General features: G+C 41.7%; 1 protein-coding gene across 1 annotated transcript in view; it reads right to left on the bottom strand.

Moving 5' to 3' along the window:
* Positions 1–4510: 4510 nt before the first annotated feature.
* Positions 4511–9395, bottom strand: part of SALL3 (spalt like transcription factor 3) — a 19714-nt gene continuing 14829 nt past the window's right edge. The window contains exons 2-4 of the mRNA XM_072851399.1: positions 6535–9395; positions 5978–6318; positions 4511–4986 (exon numbers count right to left, since the gene is read on the bottom strand). The exon at positions 6535–9395 is cut by the window's right edge and continues 76 nt beyond it. Coding sequence (XP_072707500.1) covers positions 4555–4986; positions 5978–6318; positions 6535–9395 — 3634 coding nt within the window. The 3' untranslated portion in view covers positions 4511–4554. The remainder of the gene's footprint in view (positions 4987–5977; positions 6319–6534) is intronic.

The raw sequence follows: 9395 nt of genomic DNA, 5'->3' as shown, positions 1-9395 counted from the left end.
ATAAAGTCCAGAATGCTTTTGCCTAGACATACTTTTAATATACTATATAGCTAGCCATTGTTTTGGTGACATGTAAAGTAAAGCAAGACATCTGAACCTGGGAGCAGTCCCTCTTGCACCAGTATAAACCTGGAGTATCTCCACTGAAGCCCATGGAGTTTCCAGTGGTGTAAAAGCAGGCGCAGTGAAGTTACGATCAGGACTTCCATCCTCCTGACCATCTGCAGCTGCCCTATACCAGCAACACTAACAAACTTCATGCCTTCATCTGGAGGAAAGAGTGCAAACGGCATGTTTGTTGTGAGCTACGCACATACCTGATCACATCACTGATGACTTCATCATTCATTATGCTAGTGTTACACATAGATGTAAAAAACAGGCAGCTCTTTTGACTTCTGCAGAATTAGAGAAAAAGGAAAAAAATAAAACACAGTATCTTTCAAACAACAGCATACATGCAGAGAAGTAAATTAAAGGCAACACAAATACAGCACAAATGCAGCTTTAGAAAAACGAAGTATTTGCCAAGATAGAAAGGACAAAATAGGTAAAGGAACAGATAACATATTGAGGGCTAATATATACAAAAGGGGAAAAAAAACGGGCAAAAAAGTAGTTATGTCAATCATTTGTCGTAAATGCTCTCTTTCTAATAACTCATGGAAAAAATATAAGTGAAGAGTTTGAAAACCTTGCTGGAATTTTCATGTTGTAAAATAACCCTCCCCTCAAAAAATCATAACCTACAATTTTTCTGATTATATGGAGTTCCTACATGGCTCTATTTTTAAACAACTGTAATTCAGCAGACTTTGACCATTTTTATCTGTGTAGCACATTTTATTATTTAATGTCTTCCTATAATAAAAAAAATAAACCGTAAATATTTAAAAATAGATACCATTCTGCTTTCATCCTTTTTTTTTTTTGGGAGGAGGGGAAGGCAGGTAATTTTCCTCTTGTGTTTTGAACAGAACCATAACTATCAGTGCTCCTTTGCTTTCCTTCTCTTTTGCATATCGTGTTCTCTCAGCAAGGCTCAGGGATGTACGTACAGGAACACAAGCACAAACCTATTGTTGTTGTTGAGTCACCAGTGGAAACTCATGCCTTCTTTGGGTAGGTCTTATAAACAGAGTATCTTCATAACAAGGCCACTGAAAGATGATTAATACAGCTTTTTCTCTTTTATTTATCTTTTGTCCGTTTTAAATGCAGCAGGCATTCATCACTGGATTATAACAGCTTGAAGGTTACTCAAACATACAGCTTTTTTTCAGGAGATACTTAATCACATGCCTAACCTTAAGAATGTAAATACTATTATTTAAATCAACGTGAAAAAAATAATTTAGTTAAAGTTAGACATGCTTTGATAAATTAGGGTCTTGGAAAAAAAGAAGAAACAAAGCCATGGGTTTAAACGTACAGGTTATGTCATTTGGAATGAACGGATGCGAGTTGTCAATTTTTTTTTTTTATTTTAGAATTTGAACTGCTCCTGATAAATTTGTTCCCAAATTTTATCACGCAGTGTATCATTAATATTAGGCAGATGTTTAAACAACATGAAAAGGAGGCTTTTTTGGTAGACAGTACATGGTAAGTGTTCAGAAAGTAGTCAATTTGAAACAGTAGTCCTTCCAAAGGCTGTTTTCCCCCCTCCAAAATGTTTTTCTTTTTCTACTGTCTTGTGAGAAATGCTCTTACGATTTATTTTCATGGAAAAATTCTTTATTGGAAAAGAGACTTTAATAATTCTACCCCTTTGCACTGTTTAATATATATTTGAATAGCACTTGAATATAAGGTGTCGACCTTATTCCAATTTTCAGATGCGACGATTAGGAGTCATTGACACCAATCTACCACAAGTGACCTTAGTCTCATATCTTGCTCTGTTATTTGAATAATCAAGGAACGCAATTCAGAAATAATATTACATCCTGCATTTTATTCAATTCCATATGACAAAAATAGTAACCTAGACTAAGACATCCATTTCAATCAGTAGATGTGTCAAGCCAACAAGATTTAATAATAAAAAATATTGGATCTAGGTAACAATTCCCAGCTGGTTCAGGGAGGCTCCTAGCCCTACATGGTATCGCAGTATAAAAATAGTGTCTCTCTTCACCATGCAGAGAGGAATGACCTAACCCTGAATACAAAATGGGGTCGGTCTTACTGTACCATCATCAACCATCTTATTTACAACACTTTACATCTTTTTTCTTTTTTTCCTTTTTCATTTTTTCTTCGCTTTTTTTTTTTTCTTTCTTTTTTTTTTTTTTAAGTTATACACATCCTTTAGGGAATAGAGATAACACTACATGGTACCAAATACTAACAAAAACGAAAGTCACACCAAAAATGACACAGATAAATAAAAACATTCAATTGCTGAAATACAGCGACATTAAGCCACCTCAGTTTTCTTTTTATCAATTCTTGGAAACACCCCTAACTACCCACACACTGTGGCAGAAAGATGTTATATTGTAGAGGTGTTACAGATATATAATTTTGCTTATATATAGACATATATATCTATATATCTCTATCTCATCACTGTAGAAAATGGAGCTGTAGAGTTCATTGTTCATTTCCAATAGAAACAAACAGCTAATAAGTCTTTGAACCTCTTTTCACTCCATTACACGATGGCAGAAATAGTCCATCCTCTTACAGTAATGGTTTTTGTTGTATAAGAAAGATTGTCCTATTTTTCAGTCTCAACTGAGAAGACCTCACTGTCTGATTCGTTCTTCAGGGGCATAAAACTCCTTGTGCTGTTACCCAGCTACCCATAATGTCCCTCAAGCAATTCTGCTGGACGGAAGTTCATGGTGTCAACTCCACCATGCTTGTAATGCACAAAAATGAGGTAGTACACAAAACATTTACTGTTCAAGTTTTGATTAAGCCCCAGTCTCCTCAGCATCCCCAGCCTAGCTTATGAGTGGAACCATTCCCTTTATTTACTCGGTGTAATTTAAACAATGCAATCAACATAAAATTATATTCGATTAGTCAGAGTACATTGTGCTTTGGAGCAATCTGAGAAGATAATCAGCAAGAGTTGGAAATAAATACAGAATATTTGTATGTTACTACTCCTCACTCTGCCCAAAAGCTATTATTTTGTTCCTGTGTTATTAGGCAGTTGACATCTTTCTTGTGGGTATGTGCGAAAGAGACAGAACAGACTACAGTAAAATTAAACCTACACAATGTTCTCCTTCCTCTATCCTAGGCTTGCATTAATATCACACTCCTAAGATAAATGTATCAGAATTCTGTTGGGAGTGGTCACACTTTTAAGTGGGCTTTGTAGAAAAGTTGAATGAATCATTTCTATTTAAGAAATGGCAGGCCCCATGTTTCCTAAGGATCTGACAGTTCTCTGCAGCTTTTCTGCTTAGTTAATAGAGATTTCTCATTGTTTGACCTTAAAACAAAACAATAAACTGCAACAGGGTTCTCCTCCTTATTCCTTAAGTCAAAGTACTATTAATAAAATAGTTTACATCTTTGTTCAGTTTCAAATTATAGACAAACCTCCCTAATACAAAATACTAAAAGTGCAATAGTATAAATTAAGAGTTTGCAACCACATTATACAAACATTACCTTTTTATTGTACAGCTTTGATAACATGGAGTATTTACTCACAACTGTTTATAATGTTGTGAATAATTTATGGTGCTAAGGTTTGTCTGTAACTTGTTTCCCAATCATTGAGCTAAAGTCCACACTACATTTTTTTTTCATTTAATAGAACAACTGTCCACATAGCAGCTACAAATATTTAAATAAAAAAAGGTTTGTTACTGACAGGTACTTGCACATGAAAAGCATGCTATCTTTCCCAATAAAACATCACAATTTTGTCTGCATTGAAATAAACCACTTATTTATAGTAAAACAAAACCTGCTTTAAAAAAAAAAAAAGAAAAGAAAAATCACATAGCCAGATGTATTTTGCAGTACAAAAGCTTCATTTAAGTTTGGGGCTAATATTGTCTGTTACCCGCATAATCTTAACATTATAAATACTACAGACAAAGATACTGTAATAATACACAGCATTGGGGTACTAAATCACTTATTTAAGATTAAGATTCCTAAAAACATAGTCCAAGTTGCTAACTAATTTGAACAAAACCAGCAAATAAGTGTGACAGAATGCCATTATGAAGCCCCCCTTTCTCAGGTGATAGTAAGTTTTGTAAGAAGCAAAGTGGACGTAGACTAGCCTCTTTCTGTTTCTAATGAAGTTATCCCATGATTTGTTTGTTTGTTTTCTGTTAAATTAAAAGGTTTCAAAGTTCTCAGTAACAGTCAAACTCACTGTTGAAAGAAGTACCATGCAGATCTTGCAAGACAACTTTTCAGCAGCCACAAAGTTATGTATTTCTGCTATGGGTAAAACTTTAAAGGGAACCTATGCATTTAGGTCAGGAAACTAATGCTTAGCTTCAAAAGCTGTACATGGAACAGGACAAGTGTGTTGAGTAGCGGTCCAACAGTTATTCAGAATGAATGCTTTTAATTTATGCCAATCTCTTTATTATCCTCAATAAATCTGGTGAATGGACGACTGGCTCCCGTTTCAGAACTTGCTTTGTCCAGACCGACAATGGGAGGGCTGCTGCCCGTGCGAGCTTTGTCCATGCCACTGGTGAGGTTACTTAGAGGCGGGATGGCGCCTCCACCTAGACTTACTGGGAGCTGGGGAATGCCTCCGTTCTGTATGACAGAAATCTCATTGTTCTTCATAGCAAGTCCGTTAGTGATAGCTGCAGCGTATTGGTTCCAAAAATTGGGGTCAACATTCATGGCCCGAGCTGCCAAATCCTTCTGGAACATCTCGGAGAACTTGAGCGCATCACCACCGAGCAAAGCCATGGGGTTTTCCACAGAGAGACGGCGGCCGCGGCGTGCAGGGGCATTATTCCACATGTGAGTTCCCATGTGAACCTGTGGAGCAAACGGGGACAAGAAGCACCCCCAAGTTAGCACGTTCTGGTGAGGTGGCTGGCCTGAAATGCTGTTACTTACAGTATCGCCTGCTTTTTAAAAAAATGCCTTTTAATTTGCATTGAAAACATATCAATTCCAGTTAAGACACAATTCTAAGGCCCAGTCAACCTATACAAAGAAAACCCAGCTCCGGAGTAATTTTTCAACATGCATTTGTTTCTTCTCAGTGAAAACAAATGCAGTGCCACAAGAATAAAGAGTACATATCCCCTTAGGTTAGACAATTTCACATGCTAGCCGGAAGCCCTCACATGCTGAAGATTACCAAGGGCATTGCTTGTACTAGGTGATGGGTGTTTTTTTCTGCCCTTCCCCTTTTTACATCTTGTCTATTTTCATAACATTTTATCTCATGTTAGAGACATCGATTATTTTGCTAAATTTAATATTTTAAAAAAGGACTTTTAAAAATGTATTCCCCAGGCTGTGTCCTGATGGTTAACCAGACTGCGGGAATAAGAGGAGCCAATTCTGTAGTAACCCGCTGTAAATCAGTGAGAAAACAGCTTTCTAGTCTGCAATGGCTGCAAAGGAGGACAGAAAATGGAAATTTGAGAGGCACCCAAGGAGCTGAGCAAGCTCTGCATTTATGGTTTATAGCGATGTTATTTTGCACTGATGATCCACAAGAACTGCCAGAACACGTCCATCAACTGACTGCGTGTGGCATCACATCTCTCAGGAGAACTACAATGTGCGTGCACGTACACCCGGAACCAGTTTTAAAGTTCGCATCATTGCACAGCCGCTTTCCAGTCCCTATCTTCAACACAGTGGAAGCATAATAACCACCACTATACAGCAAGCATTTCCTTGAAGCTCCCTCCTCTCCTGTCTTTGGGACAAACACTTAGCACTAAAACCTGCTGAGTTCAAGCACAGTGCCTTAACCCCCCCGGAGCCTTCATGGTTTTATTTGACCTCTTACCTTAAGATTCCCCTTTGTGGTAAAAGCTCTACCACAGATTGTGCAACCAAACGGTTTTTCACCGGTATGGGTGCGCTCGTGTATCTGCAGTGCACTTGCTGAGGAGAAGGTCTTTCCGCATGACTGACAGTTGTGCTGCTTGGGAGTCCGGCGAGGGGGGGGTGCCAGCATAGGGGTGATCCCCGGACTCATCACTGTTTGTGGTGCAGCAGGAACCTGGATTCCAGCTGGAAGCGAGGGAACCTCACCCAAAGAGATCGGCTTGCTGTGACCATTCACTTCCATTTTGATCATGGTAGGCGCTGTACTGGTGACCAGGCTAGGAGTACTTTGGCTGGGACCTAGAGTAAAGTTGGGTTCAAATAACTGAGAAGGCAGCTCTTTTAATTTGTGCGTCAGTAAGTGCTGTTTTAAATTACCCATAGTGGAACACCCACGACTGCAGACTGTACAAACAAATGGACGTTCTTTAGTATGGCTGCGGTAGTGAATTTCCAATGCACTCTTACAAGCAAAAGGCTTGCCACAGATATTACAAACAGTACTTTTAAACTTACCACGTTCTCTGTTCAGGAACAGCAGGCTAAAAGGAGCCTCCTCTTTGATGACTGGTCTTCCCGGGTTGGTGGATGTCAGATCTAATGCGCCTCCATTTTCAGTTGCGGGTGGTGGACTGTCTGGTTTTTCTGTCTTTAATTGTATTTCTTGTGGCTCTTCCTGGTTACTGAGACCTGGGGACTTTGATCTGAAACTTTCACTATTGCTATTTACAGGAGACAAAGCTTGCATGGAGGAAGAAGACTCTGACATTGCAGGGCTGCCTGCACTCTGGCTTTCAAGATCACCAACAGCTGATGAGGAGTCATTGCTCAAATGGTCACTTTCCCCTGATCCATTTTCTATGGATTTTAAACTGGTCAGCTGCTGACAGTTCATGACAGAATCAATCATTTTCATTTGATTCTCCAAAGCAGCAATACTGGAGATCACAGAAGGTGGTGAAGAAGGACATGATCCCGAGTAAGAGATAAGGGGTTTGGATGAGTCACTTGCCGTATCCTTTAGCTCCGGGTCCTCTTCCATAGAATTTTCATCAATGTCATCATCAAAGTTGCTCAGCGTGTCAACATTCTTCTCATCGTAGGAAAGCTCTGAGTCCATGGCGTCCTGGAAGCCCTCTGGTAGCGGCGTGTTTGGAATTTGCCCGCCCATATGCATACGAATGTGCTGCTGAAGAACAACCGCATTTGTAAATTTCTTCTGACAAATAGGACACGAGTGCTGTACTCTAAGTGGTGGCTTCGCTCGATGAACTCCAAAATGTGTTTTTAGATTGCCTTTCGTAGTAAAGGCACGTCCACAAATTTTGCATTTAAATGGTCTTTCTCCTGTATGTGTTCTGTAATGCATCTTGAGAGCACTCTGACAACTAAGCACACGGTGACAAATGACGCATTGATTTGGATCTGTCATCTTCTTATCAATGTTCTCCACTAGCTGTTGTAGTTTTGAGGTTTCTGACGTTTGCATAGAGTCTAGCAGACCACCGAATGGAAACTTTGCCTTAAACTGGTCAGAACCTGCTGGAAGCACAGGGTTTGGGAGGCTTGTTGCAATGCTGCTGTCCGTAACAGCAGTAGGAATTGAAGATGTGGAAGCTGTGGAAACTTGCCCACCTGCAGAAAGGTCCCCAAGCCGCGTGCTCGTGGGAGGCAGAGTAACAGGTTCTGCCTTGGTCAGAGATGTGCCACTCTGAACGGGCTGCGGGGATTCGGCAGATGCTGGAACGCCCGACTCAGAAGTGTTGAGGCTTGGGGATAGAGAAGTGCATTCGCTGGAGGCAGGAGAAGGCCTCTGGGGTGACCTGCTCATAGGAGTGATACTTGGAGAATCTCCGTAACTGTTCACACCAGGTATAGTGGGGGGCAACTGGAGCCCAATGGAAGTCGGGACAGTCGGTAAAACAGGTTTGCTGTCTAACCACGTTGTGACCGGCTTTTCGGGGGGCAGCGACATCCCGTAGGGGATTCCAGAGCAGGTGGGCACGTTATCGAGGTATTCTGGAACAGGATAAGGGTTCATCTGAATATGAGGGTATTTCTCTTTATGCCTCTGAAAATGAACTTTCAGGTTGCCCTTTGTGGAAAAGCGGTTTCCGCATATATTACATTTAAAAGGTCTTTCACCTGTATGTGAGCGGAGGTGAATTTGTAAAGCACTGTCACTTCCAAAGACCTTGGCACAAAATCGGCATTTATGTTTAAAAAAGGGATCCTCAGAGCTTGACTTGGGTTCAAACACTGACACATTTGGTGGCTTTCCTTTGCGGTGCTTCATAAGGGCAGACAGAGGATCTAGCGCGTTAGCCGTTGCAGCGATGCTAACCAGCGGATTGGGGAAGATCACACTATTTGATGAACTCTGAGGTAGAAGTGGGTTTGGCAGGCTGGACACTGAGGTGAGGCTTCCATGTCCTATTGAAGGCGGAGTTGAAGCATTCTGGGGCTGTGAAGCACTGTTAGGAGCGTTTGACACAGAAACGGGAGTTATGGACGTAATTGCGTTTGAGGAGGAAGGTACGCTTGATTCAGGTGGGGCAGAAGAGCCACCACTGGATATATTGGGCGTACTTGCTCCAGATGTAGGTCTTGAGATGTGCTGAGAGCCATCGAAGGCAGAGGGCTGACCGCTGGCGGCCTGCCCCACAATGGCGGGAGGAATGACTGTAGTGAGCTGGACGGCAGCGCTGGTGGCAAACCCCTGCAGCTGGTTGGATGCCTGCCCGGGACCACCCTGGGCGGCCACAACCGGGTTGAGAGACGGCCGTAGAGGCTGGCGGTTCATCATTGCCACTTGGCTGCGGATCTGCTCAATTAGCTGGAGCTGGTGAATCTGCTGCTGCTGCAGGGCCATGAGCTGCTCCAGGATCATAGGGATGGCCACAGCTGTCACCCCGCTGCTGATGCTCGCGGAAGTGGTGGTCCGTGCACTCTGTGAGAACTGCGCAACTGCCACTTTAGTGCTCAGTAGAGTCTCTAGCGTGACATTGGTGTTTGGCATGTTATAGCTTGTCATGGAAGATGGTTCAGGGATCTGAGGTAGAGGAGTAGCTGTGTTTGAGGTGCCTTGATTCTGGAAACTTTTCTCCGCAGAATTTTCTACCTCCATTGGCTCTTCTTCCTTTTCTGTGGTTTTTATCTCAGAGCTATCATTGTTTTCTGCCTGGACACCTTCTTCAGCAGCTTCACTCTCTGCCTGGTCACTAGGAGAGCTAGCAGGCGAGGGCTCAGGGAACTCCTCAGCGGGGGGTGGAGCTGCTTCATCTTCATTCACGATCAGCACCAGGGGGTTTTTAGTGCAGCTCTTCTTGTGCTCCAGGAAGTCAGTCCACTTAAAGAACTCGGCGCAGCATTTCTCA

Source organism: Ciconia boyciana, chromosome 2 (genome assembly GCF_034638445.1).
Source record: "Ciconia boyciana chromosome 2, ASM3463844v1, whole genome shotgun sequence".
NCBI lineage: Eukaryota > Metazoa > Chordata > Aves > Ciconiiformes > Ciconiidae > Ciconia > Ciconia boyciana.
This window is presented reverse-complemented; position numbering and strand designations above follow the sequence as displayed.